This window comes from Anopheles merus, chromosome 3R (genome assembly GCF_017562075.2).
Source record: "Anopheles merus strain MAF chromosome 3R, AmerM5.1, whole genome shotgun sequence".
Taxonomy (NCBI): domain Eukaryota; kingdom Metazoa; phylum Arthropoda; class Insecta; order Diptera; family Culicidae; genus Anopheles; species Anopheles merus.
The window spans coordinates 44003284-44027631 of record NC_054084.1 but is presented as its reverse complement, the minus strand read 5'-3'; the positions used below and the strand labels follow the sequence as shown (position 1 = coordinate 44027631).

At 44.4% G+C, this 24348-nt stretch overlaps 2 protein-coding genes across 12 annotated transcripts; one reads left to right on the top strand and one right to left on the bottom strand.

Moving 5' to 3' along the window:
• Nucleotides 1-16: 16 nt before the first annotated feature.
• LOC121596638 (exportin-1) lies at nt 17-11315 on the top strand. Of its 11 annotated transcripts, XM_041921743.1 has the most exons (12): nt 28-142; nt 4915-5188; nt 5290-5543; nt 5629-5834; nt 6249-6461; nt 6713-8663; nt 8747-9036; nt 9126-9227; nt 9316-9693; nt 9789-10121; nt 10232-10597; nt 10659-11315. In XM_041921743.1, exons 6-12 carry the CDS (start codon nt 7121-7123, stop codon nt 10806-10808), a joined length of 3162 nt encoding a protein of 1053 aa, XP_041777677.1. In that variant the 5' UTR covers nt 28-142; nt 4915-5188; nt 5290-5543; nt 5629-5834; nt 6249-6461; nt 6713-7120; the 3' UTR covers nt 10809-11315. The 11 variants fall into 11 exon arrangements, with proteins under 11 accessions (XP_041777683.1, XP_041777684.1, XP_041777682.1 ...); XM_041921748.1 differs by lacking the exons at nt 5629-5834; nt 6249-6461 and having other exon boundaries at nt 27-142; nt 10659-10845; nt 11047-11315; XM_041921744.1 differs by lacking the exon at nt 5629-5834 and having other exon boundaries at nt 5290-5522.
• Nucleotides 11316-13558: 2243 nt separating this feature from the next.
• Nucleotides 13559-19558, bottom strand: LOC121596640 (protein ref(2)P). Its single transcript, XM_041921751.1, has 4 exons — nt 19152-19558; nt 18806-19000; nt 17823-18390; nt 13559-16750 (listed from the first exon to the last, which is right to left on the bottom strand). Exons 2-4 carry the CDS (start codon nt 18966-18968, stop codon nt 14938-14940), a joined length of 2544 nt encoding a protein of 847 aa, XP_041777685.1. The 5' UTR covers nt 18969-19000; nt 19152-19558; the 3' UTR covers nt 13559-14937.
• Between the last annotated feature and the right edge of the window lie 4790 nt (nt 19559-24348).

The window sequence follows — 24348 nt, the reverse complement described above, 5'->3', positions numbered from 1 at the left end:
ACGTACCAACCTTCTGCTTCACAGTTCCATCAAGTTCAGCGACAGAGTTTCAAGAAAGTGCGCTGCGTGTGTGACTGCGAACTGGGTGCTGCGATGTGTGAGTGAATGCGTTCTTGTTGACTTTGTCACAAAATTGAAAAGCGTAAGAATATTTCTGTAAAATTTGCATCAATTAATGGGTAAAAAGTACGTCGGAAGTGTTTGCCACCGTTTCTTGTCGGAAGATTGATCGCTCCGTGTAGGTAATCCGCGGTATGATTGACTGGTTTGCTCTTGCTGCGGGGATTACCACACACACAATGGAGATGTGGAATGGTGAAGCGGAAAAAATGTGGTCGCACGATTTTCTACTTACTCTTCTTTCGCAAGTTACCGCTATTCGATTAATCTTTGGATGGTTGATTCAGAAACCCATCTTTTTTTTCTGAAAGTGTTCTGCGATTCATTCGATAAGGTGTGCTTGGAATGTTCCTGCTTCTATAGTGTGCCTCTGTGTGTGCGTGTGTGTGCGTACGCGCCTGTGTGTGTGCATGTGAGCGAGTATGTGAAAAAGTCTTGTCCAGCAGGAGGAGGAGGATGATGGAAGCAAATGTCGTCCACGAACAGCTTCGTTTGGCAATTTCCATCCAAAACTGAACGAAAAGCACCCCAGCCACACTGCCTAAGTGGGGGGCAAGCGCAGGTCTCAAATGGAAATTTCCATCCACATTACACCCCACGCGCCCCTACCGTGCGCCCTGTCACTTCCACGGTGCGCGTCGGTGGAGGGTACACTTTTTTCGGATGCGTCGCAATTGCGTTCCCAGACCCAGTTGCACCCCCCCGTGCGGTCCAGTCGCACGACATTTTGCAGCACGTCATAGCCTGTGTGAACAATGGTCATGGCAGGGACCGCAGTCGATGAAGGAAAAATGTTTTCTTTTTTCCATGTGGTAAAATTGGCTCCTGGCGTAGATCGGGTCGTACGTTTGAGTGTGCATGTGCGTATGTGTGCGCGCTTACATGAAGGGCAACAATTTGGCGGAACTGTCAGTGGGACGTAATGCGGTACCCCATGTCTGGCTCGTCAGTCCTGCAAGACGATGGGCCGCTGTGAAAATTTTGTAGGTTAGGTTTATCACGATGGACGATGAAATCGACACCAACGACGACACGGGTGACGTTGTCGGGAGCAGGGAAGGAGGAAGATGGAGCAGAAGTGAAAGCAGCAGTGTGGCGGATAGCGCTTGTTTTTTTTCTCTCGCTCCCTTGCAGCAATCGATTCTAGTCTGTCGCTGCTTCTAGATTTGATATTAACTAGAATATCCTGGCCCGTTATCTTGCAGTGGGGATCGTGTCGAAGTAAGCGGTGGAATTACTTCTGTGTGGGCTTACGGTTTTGCTGAGCATTTTGCTTCTTCCGGGAACCATTGTGAACGTTTGTGTATGTGTGCGTGAGTGTATGCGATCGGAATATCTGATAGAACTTTACAAACAAAGCGAAAGAACGGAAGAGACCGATGAGGTAATTTCATCGTGCGAAACATGCGGAAGCGCAGGAAGCTGTACGAAAGTGGTGTGTGTTCTCCGTTAAAATGGCTGTCGCGAAATGCGTTAAAAGGTGGCACAAGAGAGACGAAAAAATAACGACGGAAACAGTGAGCAAGCGTGACAGAAGTGAGAGCAAGAAAGAGAGATGTAGCGTAAAATAGCTGTGTTCATTTTTTTTATTACACCGTACACCGTTTGTCTCGATGTATGCAAATGTTCCTCGCTAATGTTTTGATCATGTATTGCAATTAGTGGTGTCGAAGGGAATTCTTTTTCTGGTTATATGTTTGTATGTGTATTTATGGTGGATTGTTTTTTGTTCGATAGTGAATAGTTTTCCAATTCAATAGTGGTCACTCGGTAGCATTTGAACCGCAACCTTCCGCTATTGCGGGCAACCACCACCGGGATATGGGATGAAGAGATACCCCGCTAAAAGGGTAGGGAAAATGAAGAAAAGCGAGCAAGGGGGAAAATAGAGAGCAGGATAATGGTAGCAAGAGAATGTAAAAGAAGAAAATAGATAGTTCACTGTTAAAAGCGCTAGGTGCTGTTGCAGCTGTTGTAACGTGTGTGTGTGTGTGTGTGTGTGTGTGTGTGTGTGTGTGTGTGTGTGTGTGTGTGTGTGTGTGGTGTGTGTGTGTGTGTGGTGTGTGTGTGTGTGTGTGTGTGTGTGTGTGTGTGTGTGTGTGTGTGTGTGTGTGTGTGTGTATGGATGGCATAAAAAGAGGAAATAGAGTATAGTTTGTATGTGTGGTGTGGTACAAAATGAAATGCCAGAATCGTAGATTGGTGTGGAGTGTAGTGTATCGTCCTCTACTCTCTGGCTGTTTTTTCTAGGCAGCTCGTTAAATGGCACCGAATGCTATAACAACGTTTTACTCTAGCGTTTAAAGAAGGGTTAAACATGTTCTTCTCGATTGCTTTTTTTCAGATGCTATGCTATGAAAAGAGCGTCGTTCGTAGCATAATATTCAATCGAAACATCGACAATATTTCAATGCACCCCAAACAAACAGCGCCTAATCTTTGCTTTAATCGTTTTGTGGCGTCAGGTTCCGTTTCACCGTTCGGCCCGATATCTCTATGGAATGGGTGAACTGTGTGCCCGCTTGTATTTTTGTGTACATGTATGCGTCTCTGCTGGCATGCTTCGACCGGGGTCAGACAATGCTGAGGCGCGCAATTTTAGCGCTTTATGTTGCTGTTGCTGCTGCTGCTGCTCTCCTCCGTTCGATATGTATGTATGTGTGTTCGTGTGTGCACGTGAGTGTGTGTGTGTGTTCATGTATGCTCTTGCTGGCTAGCGGCGGCACAAATTCGTTCACCAACACACATTGATCAGCGGAAATTGCCCTACGCTTCTTGGGACGAACGCATCGTGGATTTTTGGTTGGAACTCTCTGGCGTTTATATATTATGCTGTTCGGGAAAAGGGCCGCGCATCTTCCTCCTCCAACGAAATGATGTACGTACGGTGTTAGTAGGAGGTCCGATGGCTAAACAGGATGAGTGTGGAAATGAGCTGTTTTAACCCGCGTCTCTTACCGTGCGTCTTTGCTGCTTTCAACTCTTGACGAGAGTGTAGGTTCGCTTGGTCGAAGCCGCTGCTGGTTTTTGCTTCCATCACTCTTTTTTTGTATACATGACTACAATTTAGATGCTCAAGTTGCGTTGTTTTTTGGCTCACTACAGTTTGTCTGGATATATTTGTTTGTAGCTAACCAGCGTTAGGTCTGAACTGTTTTTCTTGTTGATTTCTATTTAAATACTGTCATATCCGGTAATTTTTTTTCAGATGCAACACAGAGGAAAATAACCTTAGTTTGGTGTTTGTTCCCCTTTAAGAGCATAATATAAAACTTCTGTAGCGAGAAAAAGGATGAAAAGGATTGAAAAGCATTTGCACATGATTGTTAAAATGCTTTGCTACTTGCCATAGATGTGTGAACCTAATAATGATACAAATTCTGCATAATAATGCAATCGTAGCTCGTCGTCACCATGTCGAAACCATAATTATACTTGAACAGCTCTACAAAGACGATTAAGCCTGTCAAGTCAGTTCTTTCGGAGATTGCTAATGACGCCGCAGCAAAAGGCTTCATTGTAGCTGCCCAGCGTGCTCGGTTTAATCTCTGTTTACATATTAAATCGTTTCATTTCAGTTTATATAGGGTCATGATGTAATGTTTAAAGCACATCGCGAATGAGCCGAATGAGCGAAGAATTGTTACTTTATTCTTTTTATAAGAATATTTTTTACACAATAATGATGCTTCACTCTCTGACATTGATAGCTGTAGCACGGTAGAGTGAAAGCCATGGTGGTGTTAAAGTTCAGCATGTTCTACTGACGTCAGCCAGTTTCAAGCGAAGCCATTGAGGTGGACAACATAAATGTCGATTACTGTCGGCTAAACAACATCCCCTTAGATGGTAATGCAAGAAAGCAGAGAGGTTTTGATAGCGTCACGCATGAATCGGACTCACTATGACACGCTACCTGACCCCACCGACTCGAACCCATGGGTGAAGGTGTATGTGGGTGGAAATGGAGAAGCAAAAGAACAAAAAACAGTAGCTCCATGTACATGTACTTAGTAGCTGCTAATTATAGACGATAACTGTACAATAGTAATATCAAACAAGAGTTGAAATACAGTCTAATAAATACTAGTATCTTTCAAAAAGATCCCACAGTAGAAGTGTCGATGAAAAAGTACACATTTTACATTGTATGATGTGTGTTGCGGTTTAGTTCACTTAATATTTCGTTAGTTTAGTTTTTAAACTGTTTAGAAAAGATAAAATGTATATTGCGTACTACACATGTAGACTGGTTAAAGCTGCCTATTTAATTCATCCATATTAACACAAAAACCAGTAAATCCCCTTTCTAGTATGATTATTTCGTCCTTTTTATTATACATAATAATCACACATGGAACAAAACTACATCTCTCTTATGTCATGGTACATACGTTTTCTAAATTTTACGACGAATGAAGGAAAATGAGCGACAGCGACTATAACAAGTTGATTATTTATTTTTCCCTTAAGGCGCAAGGAATGCCATTTACCTTCCACAGTACTTGTTGAATTGCTTTTCTTTCAAGAATTTCGTGCTAACCACCAATTTGTTACTTTCCGGTGCGTGTCTTTAGCCTCCAGTTTAAAATTAGGTACTTGCACATGGACCTGTTCCTCGAACTTTCCCCATCTCAATGTACCATTGTTGAAATGGTAGCACAGTAAACTCTCCAACGAACTGGTTCTTTTTTTCTTTTCCACAGCATCCTTTCCGACGTATTTTTTGCCCATTATTTTTTACACATCTTGAAAGTTGCAAAATTTCTATTTTGTTTTTTGTTTTCATTTTAGGATTGATGAATGTGAATGTGCTATCGAGTTAACCGGGAGAACAACAGACAAACGAGCGGAAAGGAAAGGCGCGAAGAAAGATACACTCTGACGATTATACGTTGCCGGACCACGCAAAATCATCACCAATCATCGGGGGCGTGTGTGAGGACGTGTTGTGTTACCGCTCGTTCTCCCGTTCACCATTTTACCTGAACTGGTGAAGAGATATTGCACCCACCGGAACAACCAGTGTAATCGGCGGTGTGCCATCCGTTCCGTTCCTTGTCCTAAGGTGTGCTTCTGGGCCAAGAGCATGATAGAACATTCTTCGTGCCTTCCTTAAACTTATGCTTTACGCCTTCAATATCCTTTCTTTTTATTTTCCTTTCGAAGTCTATTGCATCTCGGGAAACCGTGTGAACGAGTGTGTTGAGTGTGGCACGCATCTGCAGCACCCATGAATGTGTGCGCGTGTGAGAAGTATGCAAGTTTTGCTGTGTAGTAATAATGGTTGGTATGTTTGAGTGAGATTGTGCGAATGTTTGCTGTAAACCGACGTCGGCGACGAGTATACGTGGAGGAGATTTGAAAACAGAGAGACCTCGAATCTCCCATAACTCTGTGCGGTGTGTGTCCTATTCGTACGAGTAGGTATAAGTTTCGACGTTAAAAGCTAGTCTGTCTATTCTTTCGTTAATTAAGATTAAAAAAAAAAACACATCGATTGTGTAGGAAAATAGCTCCGCTTCGAACAGCGCCCCATCGATCTTCAAAAGAGAGAACAAGACTGATGATCAACATCTTCTATGTTTTACTTACCTGGGTAACGGTGCAAAAGAGAGAGAGAGAGATCTTATTTAATAAGCCCCAATCGCAAGGATAATAACAACCACTGCAGGGGTGCGTAAACCACGCAATTTACTGATAAGGCAACTAGAGTGAGTTCAAATCATCCCTACCTAACACACATATTCCTTGATATTTACTGCTCCTTAGTATTTTTGTTATCATTTTGCTTCCTTTGTCAAATGCAAGGTTTGTTTGTTTTGCAACGAAAGCTAAACATTACCAACGAATCAGTAGGAGTGTCAAGATGATAGTATAAATATATACATTTTGGACTAAAGATTTGTGTGAAATTAAGTTTAAATTTGTTAAACATAACTCCCCACGGCAGGCGGAAGGGCTAAATGTGTTTAACGTCACGCTGCTGGTGAGTAAATTGTTTGACAGCAGCTTGTACGCTTATTTGTTTTTCGTTGCATGTGACTATGCTCCGAAGAGGGTATGCTCTTTCAAGATTGTAACGGTTGGGGACGACACAAATAATTATCCTGCTCTGTCTCTATTAGACGGACAATACCCAAATCAGTGCATCCTTTCAACGAACAACGAACCAACCTCCACCACCATTACCAACACCACCATCCCCCCACTGTCGTCACCCTGCAGCGGAACTGTAGAATGATCGTCTCCTCGACTGAACGAGGGTGAATGCGGAAGGATGAATGCGTAACCAAGGACGACGTCAAGCAAATCAACAATCTCGACTGATTTGAGAATGTGTGAGTGCGAAAGTGAGCATGGGAGTGAGATGAGAGAGAGAGAGAGAGAGAGAGAGAGAGCAGTGCGGTAGAGCGGAATGTGTGGTGTACTTGTGTTAGAGAATATTACTCTTTTACTGTTTAGAATAGCTAGAGAGCGGTATTGATAAATTAGTTAATCATCCCTTACTCCCCAATCGGTACCCGTTTATTAACAACATATTTTATCTTTCTTTCTCTCTTTCTTACAAACTCTGTATCCACTGTTGTAGTGTCGGAAGGACTGTTTTTTCAAGGGACCAGCAGCACAGTAAGCGTGTAAGGAACGAGTGAACGAGAGTGTGCAAGAAGCGCATTTTTAAAGGAAAAATTTGCTGAAATTGTTTAAACCTTTTTTTGCCGTCAACATAACCGACGTTATCGTAGACGAAAAGTTGGAAAAAATAAGCTCGCCCAACGCTTACTTTGAACAAATCCTCGAGGTGTGTGGTATTGTATATACACAACAGCGTGTGGATAGAAGCGTGCATGTGTGTGAATGCGTTGAATATTAAAGCGGACTGTTTGTGGTGAGAGAGTGTGAAAGATTATTGTGAGAACGACGCAATTGCATCAATAAAAGTGTCCAGTTGGATTGTCTCAACTCTACAGTCAAGCGAATCGAGTGCACGGCGGGAACGATGGCTATTCCAATGATACGCCTCGACGAGGCGAACCAATTGTTGGACTTTTCGAAAAAGCTTGACATTGACCTGCTGGACAACATCGTCTCATGCTTGTACAATAGCACCGGCGAACAGCTGCGCCTCGCTCAGACGGTACTGACGACACTAAAGGAGCACCCGGATGCGTGGACGCGCGTTGACAGCATACTGGAGTTTTCACAGAACCAGCAGACGAAATTCTACGCACTGCAGATCCTGGAGGAAGTGATCAAGACGCGCTGGAAAATTCTGCCCCGCAACCAGTGCGAAGGCATCAAGAAGTATGTGGTGGGACTGATCATCAAGACGTCACAGGATCCGGCAATGATGGAAGCGAACAAGGTTTACCTGAACAAGCTAAACATCATCCTGGTGCAGATACTGAAGCGCGAGTGGCCAAACAACTGGGAAACGTTCATCAGCGACATTGTCGGCGCGTCCAAGACCAACGAGACGCTGTGCCAGAACAACATGATCATCCTGAAGCTGCTCAGCGAAGAGGTGTTTGACTTTTGCTCGGGCCAGATCACGCAAACGAAGGCAAAACATCTGAAGGACACCATGTGCTCGGAGTTTGCGCAGGTCTTCACGCTGTGCCAGTTTGTGCTGGAGAATTCCCTGAACGCGCCACTAATCTCGGCGACGCTGCAGACGCTGCTAAAGTTTCTCAACTGGATCCCGCTCGGCTACATCTTTGAGACGAAGCTTATCGACATGCTGGTCTGTCGCTTTCTGACGATACCGATGTTTCGCAACATCACGATCATGTGCCTGTCGGAGATTGCGGGCCTGCAGCTGCCAAACTACGATCACGTGTTCATTGCCTTATTCAAGCAGACGATGGAGCAGTTTGACACGATGATACCGCCGAACACGAACATGAACCAGATCTACATGAACGGGTCGGACGACGAGCAGTGCTTCGTGCAGAACCTGGCCATGTTCCTGTGCACCTTTTTGCGGGTGCACGCGACTCTGGTGGAGAAGCGGGACACAATGGAGGTGGTGCTGAAGGCGCTCGACTATCTGGTAATGATTTCCGAGGTCGAGGATGTGGAAATCTTCAAGATCTGCTTAGAGTACTGGAACAGCCTGACCGGCGAACTGTACAAAGAGGCGCACACCTCCAGCCAGCGGCGCACCTTCTACCACAAGATCCTGTCGAAGGTGCGTTACATCATGATTTCACGCATGGCCAAACCGGAGGAGGTGTTGGTGGTGGAGAACGAGAACGGCGAGGTCGTACGCGAGTTCATGAAGGACACAAATAGTATTAATCTGTACAAGAATATGCGCGAAACACTTGTCTACCTGACGCATCTCGACTATGCCGACACGGAGCGCATCATGACGGACAAGCTAAACAACCAGGTGAACGGTAGCGAGTTTTCGTGGAAGAACCTAAACACGCTCTGCTGGGCGATCGGTTCCATCTCCGGCGCGTTCTTCGAGGAGGACGAGAAACGCTTCCTCGTGACGGTCATCAAGGAGTTGCTGGGGCTGTGCGAGCACAAAAAAGGTACATTTCGAAAAGTGTGTTTGTATTAGAAAGAGCGTGTATGTGACTTTAACGTTCGATTTCATTTTGTTTTTCGTTGGCAGGCAAAGACAACAAGGCTATCATTGCGTCCAACATAATGTACGTGGTCGGACAGTATCCACGCTTTTTGCGGGCTCACTGGAAGTTCCTCAAGACGGTCGTGAACAAGCTGTTCGAGTTTATGCATGAAACGCACGACGGTGTACAGGACATGGCCTGTGATACTTTCATCAAGATAGCGCTCAAATGCCGCCGGCACTTTGTCCAGCTACAACCAAACGAATCCTGCACCTTCATCGAGGAAATTCTGGCAACGATGAGTAGCATCATTTGCGATCTACAGCCTCAACAGGTAGGAGGAAAATCGAGCAAAGGATATAATAGTATAGGTTGGTTTTGTGTGTGAGTTCGTATTGATGTGATGTTTGGTTTCGTTCGCAGGTTCATACGTTTTATGAAGCGGTCGGTTACATGATCTCTGCTCAGGCCGACCAGGTGCAGCAAGATATTCTGATCGAAAAGTATATGATGCTGCCGAATCAGGTAAGCTAGACAATCCAATCGCTGTCTCTTGATCGACAAATCAAACATCCCTTTCATTAAACGTGACAATTCCTTGCCTTTTCAACAGGTTTGGGACGATATCATCTCACAAGCGACCAAGAACGTGGACATATTGAAGGACATGGGCGCAGTGAAGCAGCTCGGCAGCATACTTAAAACGAATGTACGTGCTTGTAAAGCTCTGGGCCATTCGTACGTTTCGCAGCTTGGGCGCATCTATCTCGATATGCTGAACGTGTACAAGATAATGTCGGAAAACATTACGCAAGCAATTTCGCTGAACGGACTGTCGATCAACAACCAGCCGCTGATAAAGGCGATGCACGTCGTGAAGAAGGAAACGCTGACGCTCATCTCGGAGTGGGTATGGAAGTCGAACGATCCGAAGATGGTGATGGAAAATTTCATTCCGCCCCTGCTCGAGGCAGTGCTGTTCGATTATCAGGTAAGCATATTGGACTTAGCGGTTTTGCGTACGGTGCATGCTTATGATGATGGGGCATCCATTCTGTAATCTGTACCTTTCTGTATCTTGTGCAGCGCACGAAGGTCCCCAATGCACGAGAACCGCTTGTGCTGAGCACGATGGCATCGATTGTGAACCGGCTGCAGGCTGTGATCACGCCAGAGATACCAAAAATCTTTGACGCGCTGTTCGACTGCACGCTGGACATGATCAACAAAAACTTTGAAGACTACCCACAGCATCGCACGAACTTCTACGAGCTGCTTCAAGCGGTCAACATGTACTGCTTCAAAGCGTTCTTGAGCATTCCGCCCGAACAGTTCAAGCTCGTGTTTGATTCCATCGTGTGGGCGTTCAAGCATACGATGCGAAACGTGGCCGACACTGGCTTAAACATACTTATGCAGGTAGGTGGTGCTGGCAGCTGGAAAAAAAATAAAATCCCGCTCCGGTTTAATCGTACGCGTCTCGTATGCTCTTCTGGTAACGCTACTGTTCCATTGCTTTCCCATTGTAGATGCTGCAAAATCTCGAACAGCACCCGCAAGCCGCGCAAAGCTTCTATCAAACTTACTACACGGATATCCTGATGCAGATTTTCTCCGTTGTAACGGATACGTCGCATACGGCAAGCTTGCAAAACCATGCCACGATCCTGGCGTACATGTTTTCATTGGTGGAAGCCGGTCGCATTACGGTCAAGCTCGGACCCTCGGACGATAACGTGCTAAACATTCAGGAGTATGTGGCGATGCTGCTCAAGTCCGCTTTCAGCCACCTGACCGGCAATCAGATCAAGATATTCGTCACCGGCCTGTTTAACCTTGACCAGGATGTACACGCATTTAAGGAGCATTTACGAGATTTCCTGATCCAGATTAAGGTAAGTAGATTGGGAACAAAAAGGTCGAACGGGCGAGTTATTAACTTTCGCGCTTTTGTAGGAAGTGACCGGTGAAGACGATTCCGACTTGTACCTGGAGGAGCGGGAGAACGAGCTGAAAAAAATACAGGAAGAAAAACGACGCATGCTGATGACGGTTCCGGGCATGATGAATCCGCACGAAATGCCGGAGGATATGCAGGACGAATAGACAGATGACGGCGCTGCAAAATGTACAGGGAGAAAAGGTACCGCCGCGATTTCGCTGTCTGTCCCCCCGACTTCCCTCCTTCATCCACCCATCCTTCTTATTTTCCATCTTGCAATGGCTAAGCAACTACTGCAGGGATATCTCTCTCTCTCTCTCTCTCTCTCTCTCTTTCTCTCTTGCAATTCTCAATTGATCGTGAAAAAACAACAACCACACACCTGTGTTTCACCAAGCAAAGTGATGCCGTAGGTAACCTCTCGTTATAAGGGAATATCATCGAGAAATGCACGAGAAAAGGAGGGGGACGGGCGATATCGCAAATAATAAGTGTGTGCACTAGTGACAAAAGTAGGCCTTGAATTAGGAAAGCGCGATCTCTAAGGACATTAACAGGACAGGACGGCTTACGCTGATGATGATGATGATGATGATAGAATCGATAAGCGTACAACAACACTAAACCCATGTGAGAAGAGAGGAGGATAAACAGCAGGTGTGCGCATAGAATTTAAGATTTTTCTTTCTTTTCCTTTTTTTTTGTTCTGTTCTGCTCGGTCGTTTTGGAAGTAAATTGGAATTTTGCGCCTGCAACACAGCAGCACCACCCTACACCCATTGAACGCCTGAAAGGATCTTACTTTTAAACCACAAACAGTGTGTGCGTGTGCGCTCGTGTGTTCGTGTTTGTGTGTGTCTGTTTGTGTGTGTGCGTGTGCTAAACTGTAGTATGTAAGCGTGTATGATGTGCGCGAGTATGGTATTGAGTTGATGATAATTGATGAATGCGTAGTGGTGAGGGGATTAGTGCACTCCACACTGCATGGTGGTAGTATGTGTATGTACAAAGGATAATGCATCTTTGGTTGAAAAATGTACCGACAGTAGTACCCAAGGAGGAGAATCTGCTGTGTTTTGCTGTAGTTGCAGGTCAGTAGGAAGTGTTGAAAGTAGACGACGAGCAGCTGCTTCTTCTCTTCTTTTCCCCCCCCTCCCCCCCACACACACACACACACACACACACACACACACACACACACACACGACACTGCACTATGGTATGGCTGATATAAAAAATGAATGATAAACATTTGTGAGCGGTTTGGTTTGCACGTGAAAAACGCGTATTATCGGCCTTTGTTAGGGAGTGGGGCTGGGGCTATTAACCCCCAACTAAAACGAGTAATATTTTGTATGTTTTAAAATATTTTTACACTTTCCCCTACACATTTCAAATGCATTAACATTTGCCGGCCAGAAGAATTTCTTACTTCGTGTTTTTGTTTTGCTTTTCTTGCAACAATCCCGAACTGCTCGCGGACGCTGTCTGTTGAGCAATTTTGAGAGTCTTTTTTTTCATCTTGCATCATTTCAAACACACTCCACACGAGGACAATAACTTTTCGGCTTATTGGTTTACAAATTAATTTATTAGTTTCACAATTGGATTGTAAAATTTGCCTAATGGTACATGCGGATCGCTTGCCAAGGTTTTGTTTGAGCTCAATGGTTCGCACCAATTACCACTAATACCAGAAGCGTTTACGTTCGTATCAACAATAAGGGAGGGAACGGTTTGTAAATAAAACGCGGTAGAATGTAAACAATCTACAATGTTGAAGAGATGCCTGAAGCACCCTTCTACCCCCCCGAGTACAAGCTTTGTTGTTCTTTTTTTTCTGTGGGGAACATTACAAACAAGACTGTGTGGATTTGTGTTTGTGTGTATGTGTGTGTGCATTTTTGTGTAGTCATTACTCGTGTGGTATATAACGGCAATGGATTTTTGCGTTTCTTCCCTGTCCAATGGAGACCCATTTTTGAAAATAGGTTTGACCCTTATCATAAACCTATGCTTAGCAGGTCACACATAGAAATAGGGAGAGTATTTTGCATTTCAAAGCACTGGTAGCTAACCATTTAAAGCATCGGCAGGTGACAGGAGCGGGTGTTTCAAGGGTCATGTTGTGTACACAGTGTAATCACACACACACACATGAGCAGTGTAGTTTAATGCAACACAAACAATCGGTCGCGGTGTGAAAACACCACGAGAAAAAACCACCACCACCAAGTGCAGCTAGTATGTAAGTGTGGAATTCGGCGCGTGCAGATCAGATGAAAGCAAAAGCAGAGCGTGAAGTATGCAAATTGTATATTATCTTGTTTTTTTTTCTCTTAACCTTTCATCCAACCTTCACGCTACGAGGGTGAAATTGTCGCAATTGTAAATTCGGAACGCAACAACTAATCATGCGTGTTATTTGGCATCAAATGGCATTGAACACATTTATTTCACATCCCCAGAGGAGGTTGACATTTAAAAAGCGCGCGACTAATATTGTAATATCGACAACAACCACAAATCATCGAACCACGTACGTGAGGAGGAGAACACGCTTCCCCTTCTTCTTATGCGTTTGTGTAAATGTGTTTTAACCGACAGAGAGAAAAAGAGAGAGAGGATCTATCTGATGTCCATTTTGCGCTATTCAAGCACTAATTTATCGAAAGGATTGAAAGCAAAACACACACAACACAACAACATACACATAAAGCGGAAGTGTGCTGATGTCCTGCAGCACGAGCGGTACTAGTTGTAACAGACAGTTAATAGTAGTAGTGTTGGGGCGCCGCGCATCTCCCATTTCGTAGATTGTAAGCTGCTTAGCGATAGTGCACCCCTCCCCACCCCCTCTCCCCGGCGGGGGTCATCACAGGATCGTGCACTGAACAACTTACACCTTTTTTCGTTTGCGTGTTTGCGGTTTATATACGAGCGATGATAGAGTATGAATGTGTGTATGTTTGTGTGTGTGTGTGTGTGTGTGTGTGTGTGTGTGTGTGTGTGTGTGTGTGTGTGTGTGTGTGTGTGTGTGTACGCGCGTGAGTTTACATTGAATGGTGAAGCTGGAGAATGTCCTTTCAAAACAGTGTAGGGGACAAAACAGTAGTGGTGGGTTTCTTTTCCTTTCTACTTCTTCGTTTTAATAATTATTAAGCAAAGTTATTGCGTGCGTGCGTGAATGTGTTTTTTTCTTCTTCTTGCTCTTTCTCCGGTAAAGGGTGGAAGTAGAATTGCACTGTGTGTGACGATGTTTAACACAAACATACATACAAAAACACCGTGAAAACCCGTCACACGTACAAGAAGAGAGGAAATGAGGGGGAAAAGAAAAAAAAGCAGTTGTGCAGTTTGGCGGAATGCAACATAGAATAAAAAACAAAACAAACACAAAATAAAGCGAGCGCGTATGTGTATGTATGCGTTAGTGCGTGAGAACATGAAAAGAAGGGCAAAAGTAACGATAAAAGAGAAGCAAACACAAAGAACAAATATAGTGCAACAAAAAAGCAGCAAAATAAAAACAAAAAAAAGAAGTACGATGAAACCGAACGAATGTGTTTTTGGGTGTTTGATTTTATTAGATGTAGGAGGGGGGGGGCGGAGTGGATAAATGGCGGATGTGTATAATAAACAATGCGTTCAGTTGTTGCTGATTCGGCATTCGCCGAGATACATTTTATTTTTCCATAACCATAACCATACATATAATCTCACCGCCCACGCATCGTACGTAAGGGATGAGAGGGGGAGGGGGGTCAGTGAGTTAATACATCCATACAGGGGGGGGTAGTGGGCATCTATAAACATTTTATATATGTATGCTTCTAAGGTGTAAATATATTGATTTAGCTCGTTAAACCATCCAATCCTCTGTCCTGTGTTGTTGGGTTATTTTTATGTTGTTTTTTTTTTACGTTTGCGTTCAATTGCGCACGATACTATTATAAATTCCCTTCGGCAATTAATACTGGAGTGCAACAAATCAATGATGTTACGGGCAATTTTCCCGTATTCGTTCTACCCGCCGAAAAAATGTGCCGGATCACCTCGAATTGACAATTATTTTTACTTCTTTGAAGCAGCTTTGAGAGCTACTTCTACCATTTTTAGGCTTACAAATTCTGATGAAGGGTTTGTGTCCAATACACCCAATACCTATCAAGCTAAAATTGGTTATACATCATGGTAAATGTGGTGGGTCGCGTGCATCTGCGACAAGTTGAAATATAATTCAAGAGTAGTATATAAGGCGAACGATCAAGGTTTAGTAGCTCTCGCCGTTGTTTAGTGGCGGTGCTGAAGCAACATATCGAGTGCTTTCGGGATGTCACCGTTCAAAGATTCGAGCAGCTGGGTCAGCCAACCGTTATGGTTGCTGAAGCCCATCGTCATCATCGTATGGATGGCATGGTTGACATGCGGGCGGTGGCTATATACCGTACAATCCATACGCTGCGCTGAGTCGCTTAGTCTACGAGTGCTCTTACTTGGATTTCCAGCCATCGAATCGCCCGATGACGACGACGACGACGACGACGACGTCGACGACGAAGAGCACGGCCCTGAGTTTGGCGGAGTGGATGCCTTTTTCTCCTTACCAGCAGACGTCGAAACTTCCAAATGATCAGCCAGGATTTTGCTATAATTCTCATAATCCAGTCCACCAGCAACACCACTACCATCTGGCTTTGGCGAGAATGCTTCCTTCGTCTTATGTTCCTTCTGCTTATCTTTCGATGTCGCCTTGTTGATTTTCTTCTCCTTTGGAGGTAGCTTCGGTTTCGTGAACTCCAGCGATGCCAAAGAAGAGATTGACGAACTATCGTGCTCGATCAGTCTGGCAATAGCGTCCAGTGGCGCATTGGCCTGCTTTTCCTCGTCCTCGTCATGTGGGATGTCAACCAGGGTCCAGGTCTTTTCGGTCGCCAATGGTGGCTTGGACGGCGAGGCCGATTTTGCCACATCTTCTGCCACATCGATCAGGTCCTGGTCGTCATCGGTAAGCAACGAAGCAGACGATATGGACGTTTGGGAATCGTTTTCACCGTCCATTTCGATTTCCTCTGCCTCCGCATCTTCCGCAACTGCTGCATCGGTTTCAAGCGATGTGCCCGCTCCTGGCACCTTTGCTTTAGTGCGTCCTTGCTCATCGGATGATTTTGTTTCCTTTGTGCCGACGACTTCATGGTTGTACTTTGACTCCACCACTTCACCACATTTGGCCAATGGTTTTGCTTGGTTTTGTGCTGTATCCGAAACGGTCGTTGACTCCACATTCTGCGATTCATGTGTTTCGGTCGCTTTGTTTTGCTTCTCCTCGGGCGCACGCGTCTCTTCCTTCGGCATTGTCGGACCTGATGCGGCTGCCAAGTTAGCAGCCGATGTGGACGGAGTGCAATCATCCGTTTTGTGTGCGTTCGCATCTCCGGGGGAGGATGACGAAGGAGACGCCGCTGTCTTGTGGCGTATCTCGAAACATAATCCGAGCGGGTCCAGCAGCTTGGATACATTCTCGCTTGCGAACAATAATTTCTCCTGCGTTGGCCAGGCAAGATTTACGAACGGTAAAAACGGCAGCGAAACTCCCGGTTGCTGCTCTGACTGTGGTTGCGCAGTTGGTGTCTTGTTTGCATGCTTTTTAGAACCTTTCTGTGGCATCCTGGTGTCGGTAAATCTCTCAATACATTCGTCCGAAAAGGGTGCCCAGACGTTTGTTGAGGATGGCATTGCACCGTTACCTTTAGATGGTAAATTGGATGTAACATTCAGGGCAGTGTTAGCTGCAGCACTAGCTTTCGCTGCGGCAGCTGCTGCGGCTGCGGCTGCAGCATTCGCCATGGCGACGTGATCGGAGCCGGCTGCGGGAGCGGGGAATGTCGCCGTAGGATCCAACGCTTGCATCGAATTCATATACATGTGTACCATATGTTTGCAGCGTCGGTTAAAATCCGACACTGACCGTTGCGATGGTTTATCTTTCTCTTCCTTAGGCACGCGTTCGGCTGCCATTGGCACGTCAGCAACAGTTTGTTTGCGCTCACCGCTGGACTTACTGTAACGAGGCGGTTTGGATGTTTCGCCGCATCGACGATCCTCGCTGGGAAGCAGAAAAAGAAGATAACATATAAACAATTGAATCTCTACAGTTATCCCTTGGCTCCGTGGCACAGTAGTCGCACGACCTAACAACATGCCTATCATGGGTTCAAGTCTCGTATGGACCGTGTGCCCCAGACACGTAACACTGTCACTGCTCTGCATTTTAAACTGCATTGAGTGGGTCTAATCCAATTGCAAACTGCAATTAGTAATTAGTGGATCGTCTAGTAAGATGTGTGTCTTTAGTTAAAAATTACGATGATTAAGCAAGAAATAACCTAGCAAACGAATTCATTCAAAATCACCACTTAATAGCCTTTTCACCAGCATTGTTAATTGACTTCCCATAAAATAAATCGAAACTTCTTTCCCTTAACCCCTTTGTCGCCCGGCCTCCGTCGTGCACCGACCAGCCGCGAAGGGGAATCCTGCCAATGTCGAACACCTTGGTCAGTTGACACGAGGGAACGAGCCCGAGTAGCAAAAGGAGAAATTTTGTGCAAGAGATTATTACTTCCGATTATTCCGAAAGTATTTAGATCCGTTCCACACAAGCCCTGTACTCCCTTCGAGACCGTACCCAAGGCAATCTTGACTGGACACTACTTGGCGAGAAGGCGTGGTCACCATCCTCTCCTTTACTACCCGGGCTCGTTCCCTCGTGTCAACTGACCAAGGTGTTCGACATTGGCAGGATTCCCCTTCCGTCCGCATAGGCCCCCGCAAGCTTGGGGCAACTAGCTGGAAGGCAGCCGTGAGGCGCGAATCTCTGTCGGTGAAGACGCTGCGGGAGGGAGGCACTTGGTGCAAGACCTTGGTCGGCGGGTCCGCTTCGTCCATCCGCTTCGACAGCACGGGAAGGCAGCGGGCATATATTTGCCGCACGGAAGCCGAAGGCATCGCCAGGACCAGTCACTTTCGCCGCTGGGGTGTGCACGACGGAGGCCGGGCGACACCCTTATTGAAACAAATTTACTCAGAGAGTTGCTGTGTAGCTCGGTAACCACGGCAACAGGGATAAAGCTTAATAATGTACACATACTACTACTCCTTTTCCTGGCACAACTTACCCATGATGCTTGCTACTGCGCTGTGCTGTTCGCGTAGTTTCGCGCTTCGTTGCGACGGACGCAGCAGTTTTGTTGCTCGGCACGCGTGTTACTTCATCCAGATCCTGTGACGAGTTGGCCGTGATGCGAGTCCCGTACAGGCGCAGCTTTTCGAACATTCGCGACACCGTTGTCTGCGAACGGCACAACATTTCCGACCGCGGAATACGCATCATCAGATGGTCCTTGTGGCGGAACTTGGCCTCGCAGTTCATGCAGATGTCGAAATCGTGGCACGTCAAACACTTGTAGCGATGGCCGATGATATCACCGTCGCACACGTCGCAGACGACGTGCGGGTGCAAGGGAAGATCCTTCCCGGCCATCACACCAGTGGCTGCGTTCTGCATTGGCGCACCATCGGCCTCACACTGCACGACGGGTTGCTCTTCCTTGTCGATGCTCGTCGACACCAACGGTGCCGCCTTCTTGCCTACGACGTAAAGACGGGCCTTGGCGTTGGCCATCGCCTGCAAAAAGCTGCCGTAGTCATCGTCCGTGGTAATACGGATCTCGTCCCCATCGTCATCTGTGGGTAGTGGGTGACGGGATGAGCAGAAGGATGGTTTGACATTAAACAGTGAGCAAGGGAAAGCGTAATCCAAGGTCAACGATATGCTCTTTTGCATTCGCACAAACGTAGCCCCCCCTACTGCTATTTCCAGATTTTTCACCCGACTTGAATGTGCATACAGCGCCTCTACGTTTTATTAGTGTTCAATCCCAATGTCTATGTGTGTGTGTTATGTGCATTTTCCGGCTAAAACGGCATCCATTTTGATGCACTTCCAGCGAACATATTTGTTGCTAAGCCACCAAATTGCGTCGTAAATTTACAACCCTCCCCCGTCCAGTGGTTCACACTAGCGCAAAAGGTGTTTGCAGAAAATGTATCGTTGTACTTAAAAATTAATTCGTTCTACGAATAAAACCTTTCTACTTACCAATCCAATAATAGCGCAAGCCTTCTATAGCTTTCTGCAAATCCTGGTAACGGGCGGAACAAAAGGCGGCCAGCTCTTCCAAGTTGCGACAAATTCGGTCGCCGAAGAGAAGATAGTTCGCATCGTTTTCTATGGTAATTTTCAAAGAAATCAAAGCACTCATCGCTGTTCCTTTGTTCTCGGGGGATGCAAAAACTGGTTGCGGGACGTAGAGAAACTGGTTTTAGTTTAGCTTTTTTGGTCTTTTTCAGGCATCATAAATTTTATGATAAATCGTGCCTGCTCCTTCACCAAATGTCTTTTCACTGGCTGATGCTTTACATAATGCACTTTTTTAGAAACTTACCTTTATTATTATATATTATTATTTCTTTATTGATTTCGATATAACTTTATGCCGTCGATACCTTATGGTTCTTTATAACTGAGCACTCTGTAACGCTTTGATAGTTCTCAAAAAAGATAGCACTTCAATTCCACTGAAAGTAATTTCACTTTGTAACCGGGTGGGTTCGATTGTTATTATGGTTCGTTCGTTTGGACTGGACTACAGTGTACCGTACTTTGAACTGGTGTTTTTATACGAAAACTATGAATGATTCATCACCAAAGTTGCATCACCCCAAATGCAGTAAAGTATCTAAAGCACATCCACGATGAGAGAGCAAAATTTTCTGGCTTCCAAATTCTTCTAGTCACGGGCACAGTTAGCCTGCGAATGTTGTTGTTTGTTGCTTTCTAGATCTTTGCAAACTATGGCCCATCTTCTAGACTGGACAAAATGTGTTGTTTTGATCCGATCAACACTGGCTAGCTTGACAATCAAAAATTAGGTAAAATTTTCTTGAAATATAACGTTTCTGTACATATTTGAAAGTACTGTTATTATTGTGGATATAAAACCACTGATTTTCAGCGTTCTTTTAATTTTTACCCTCTTTTGCAGGGTGGATTCAAAAAACCAGGTAGTGAAATATAGTATTTTGACAATTCGTCATTTAACATAAAATCGCCAGGATTCAAATCGTTGTTTACGTTTTTTCAACTTGTTCATAATATGAGCTTTTCTACATACACCGTGATTGCAGGTGAGAGATCCCAATGGCCACAGATTAAGCTTAAACGACTGGAAAATCAAATATCTATAGAAAAAAAAAACGAAAGCTCCATACCCAAATAGCCAGCTCGTACTTTATAGCTGATTTAGGGCTGTTTAACGAAAAATCGTTCCGATGTCGTACTTTGTGGCTGATTAAGAGATAGACGGTACTTTGCGGAACTATGGAGCTTTTTAACAGGCACATGGTACTTTTTGGAACTTTGCGGCTGATTAGCACTATCTGTAGGGTTCATGATGGAACTTGAAGGCTTGTTAAGAAAGCGTACCGAACTTGGTGGAACTTTATAGCTTTTTAATGCATGACATCGGTACGAGATGGCTCTTGTCAAAGTGTCAAAGACGGACGCCGGCAATAATCTCATTGCTGCTGCACAAGTTAGATTCGTTAATTGAAGAATGAATATTGAGTGAAGTGATTGTGAATTATCAGTAAATTGTGTGAAATTTTATGTAATTCATCAATACAAAAGATTTAAAAATATACACATCCCAAGTGCCACAAATCCACTAAAAGACCACTAAACGGCTTCTAAACGACTCAAGTTCTCTACCTAAACGGAATATAGAAAGACTTCGTTTAGCAGACGGCAAACGACTCATTCATTCTAAAAATAGCAAAAAAGCTGGTGGCGCTCTCTATTGGTGGGATACCCCCCAACCAGTTGAGCTTCATCGCTTGGAGGAGAGCTTTCTCATTTCCTCTGTACTGTTGTATGATTTCGCATTGAAGTTATGCATCGCTAGAACTAGAACGGCGATACGATTGTTTAAATACTAAACTCCAACGAAAACTACCAGCACTGAAGCAAGTGAGATTTGAGCAATGGTCATTGGTATTGATACCCACGTATCTAACCACACGACCATTCATATAGATTTTTGCTCAGAAAGTTATAAGGCTATATAGGTCATGATAAGATGAAACTTGTCGAAAAACATTGCAAGAAAAGGACAGCAATATAATGATGAGTTGTAATACGCCATCTATTGATCAAACCAATGAAGCTGTGAAGCTTTCATTTTTTTTCTATGGATATTCAATTTTCCAGTCGTTTAAGCTTAATCTGTGGCGCTTGGGATGTGTTTAAACGAAACAAATCTTGTTGTTTATTTCATCGATGACGCTTGCTTGAAAATAAAACACAAAGAAAAATAATCCCTGGCATCGTGGCATAAGGAAGCTGCTTAGGCGCTGTTTGAAAGACCCACATAGAACTTTGATGCTGTTTATCTACTGCAAAAGGCGAATTAGAGCAGCGATCTTTAGCGTGCCAAAATGAGCTGCTTAAGCAATTCTGGCTATTTGGGATAGCTTCACTGGTTTGCTGAATAGATGGCGTATTACAACTCATGATTATATTGCTGTCCTTTTCTTGCAATGTGGTTGTTTCGACGAGCTTCATCTAATCATGACCTATATAGCCTTCCACCCAAAATAGCCAGAATTGCTTAAGCAGCCCATTTTGGTACGCTAAAGATCGCTGCTCTAATTCGCCTTTTGCAGTAGATAAACAGCATCAAAGTTCTATGTGGGTCTTTCAAACAGCGCCTAAGCAGCTTCCTTATGCCACGATGCCAGGGATTATTTTTCTTTGTGTTTTATTTTCAAGCAAGCGTCATCGATGAAATAAACAACAAGATTTGTTTCGTTTAAACATATATGAATATTTTAAAATCCTTTTTATTGATGAATTACACAAAATTTTACACAATTTACTGATTATTCACAATCACTTCACTCAATATTCATTCTCCAATTAACGAATCTAACTTGTGCAGCAGCAATGAGATTATTGCCGGCGTCCATTTTTGACACTTTGACAAGAGCCACCTTGTACCGATGTCATGCATCAAAAAGCTATAGAGCGTTTCTACATACACCGAGACTGCAGCTGAGAGATGGCTGTGAGAGAATTGACAATCGGTTTCTCACGCCGGTGTGTGTACCCAAATAACCAGCTCGTACTTTATAGCTGATTTAGGGCTGTTTAACGAAAAATCGTTCCGATGTCGTACTTTGTGGCTGATTAAGAGATAGACGGTACTTTGCGGAACTATGGAGCTTTTTAACAGGCACATGGTACTCTTTGGAACTTTGCGGCTGATTAGCACTATTTGTAGGGTTCATGATGGAACTTGAAGGCTTGTTAAGAAAGGGTACTGAACTTGGTGGAACTTCATAGCTTTTTAATGCATAACATCGGTACAAGGTGGCTCTTGTCAAAATGTCAAAGACGGACGCCGGCAATAATCTCATTGCGGCTACACAAGTTAGATTCGTTAATTGAAGAATGAATATTGAGTGAAGTGATTGTGAATTATCAGTGAATTGTGTAAAATTTTGTGTAATTTATCAATACAAAAGATAAAAAAATATACATATGTGTTAAAACGAAAAAAAATCTTGTTGTTTATTTCATCGATGACGCTTGCTTGAAAATAAAACACAAATAAAAATAATCCCTGGCATCGTGGCATAAGGAAGCTGCTTAGGCGCTGTTTGAAAGACCCACATAGAACTTTGATGCTGTTTATCTACTGCAAAAGGCGAATTACAGCAGCGATCTTTAGCGTGCCAAAATGAGCTGCTTAAGCAATTCTGGCTATTTGGGTGGTGGCGCCATCTATTTGTGAGATACCCCAAATAGCCAGCTCGTACCCTTGGATACCGATTATGGCTAATATAAAGAACTCAGAAACAGAAAGCAAAAGTAAAGTGAGGGATTGAGAAAGGCATTTAAGGTGAGAGTGAGTGTAGTGGATATAGTTTTTCTCGGTCCAGGACCATTGCTACATCATTGCAACAAGTTTGGCACCAAGTGTTATATGTACAAGCATTGCGTATCATGCAGAACAGCGTTATCAAATGTTAAGTAAATTGATCATGGATTGAAATTTGGCTTTAGTATGAGCCCCTGCAACGATGTTCATGCGGTGAGAAGTACATCCCCTACCCGCAAATTTCCGTTAAATGCCTTCTAATCGCCTTGTAATCGCCAGCGAATTGAAGGCGATCAACAGTGTATTTAGCAGTAATTAAATGCCTTTGAAATATGTCAATGAAAAATTTCACTTTTAATTATCTTTTCGGCGTCTTTCGCCTTACAAGCGGTCTTCAGCACTGCACTGTTCTAGTGTTCCCGGATATGAACTAGACATTCGATAGCACGATTTACGTGTTATGTTCTCTTGCGTTAAAGCTCTGAGCTATTTCACTTTATTAAAGATGGTCTGCATTATTCGGTTGTTAAAGACCAACCCGTTGAAAGGTATTAATACGAGGGCTGATAATAAAGTAAGGTCTCCAACGCTGCAACTTCGCCGGATCACGCGCTAGGCGAAATCTGGCAACACCGCCGTGTTCCTTGGTTCCCCCACTACCACTTTGCTGCTGGGTGAGGCTTCCCCAACCGCTCAGTCTTGGTTGGCAACACCGCCGTGTTCCTTGGTTCCCCCACTACCGCTTTGCTGCTGGGTGAAGCTTCCCCGACCGCTCAGTCTTGGCTGAGCAGCCGTCAACGATGGAGGTACCCCTCGCGTCAGCGTCCAAGTGCGAATTGCGTTCTGTAATACGTTTTTTGAGTGCGAAGTTTACGAGGAAAAGTGTATAGACATAAAAAACGTGCGTAAGTGGAGCCGCGAGATCAATTCCGGGCGCACTAATGTTCACGACGAGGAGAGAAGTGGCCGACCGTCGGTCTCGGATGCGATTGTTCAAGCACACAGCCAACGTTACCCTTGACCTGCTCAAGAAATTTGGGTGATTGGGCTGGGACATCTTCGATCACCCTCCCTATAGTCCCGACTGTAGTATCGTGATAATGCACGTCTTGACTCCTCGTAGTTCCACATGCGATTGATCTTCATTGTTTTTCCATCTTTCATCTGTCAAGCAACATAACAAGGTTTATATATACAACGTATCGATAAGGTTGCTATACTACATTCACTTTCCTTTTTTTTATAGATAATGTATTGCTTACTAACTAATGGATTTCTAACTGCTAATATAGTCGTTTAAGTAATTTGGTTTTTTAATTGTTCTTTTAGATCTTGTGGTCTCATTACTTGGCTTATAGCTAAGACTTCTATCAGTTAATTTGCTTGTGGTATCTTTGCAAGTAACATTCTTTTCTGTGTTATTTGGATCTACCATTCCGTTGTCTACTGATTCTGGTGCAAGGGGGTTACCTTCTTCTGTAGAAACTTTAAGCAAATGAGATACGTGCCTCCGGTATTTCAAACCGGATTCTTTTGATGCTATTAATACATCTCCTCCTTTCCTTTCAACCACCTTAAAAACTTTTGTCCCAAAGTTAGATGATAGTTTGTTGGTTTTACGCATTCGTTTGACCAGAACTTCGTCACCCGGGCATATTGAGCTAACTTTTGCGTTTCTTCGTTTATCTGAATACATTTTACC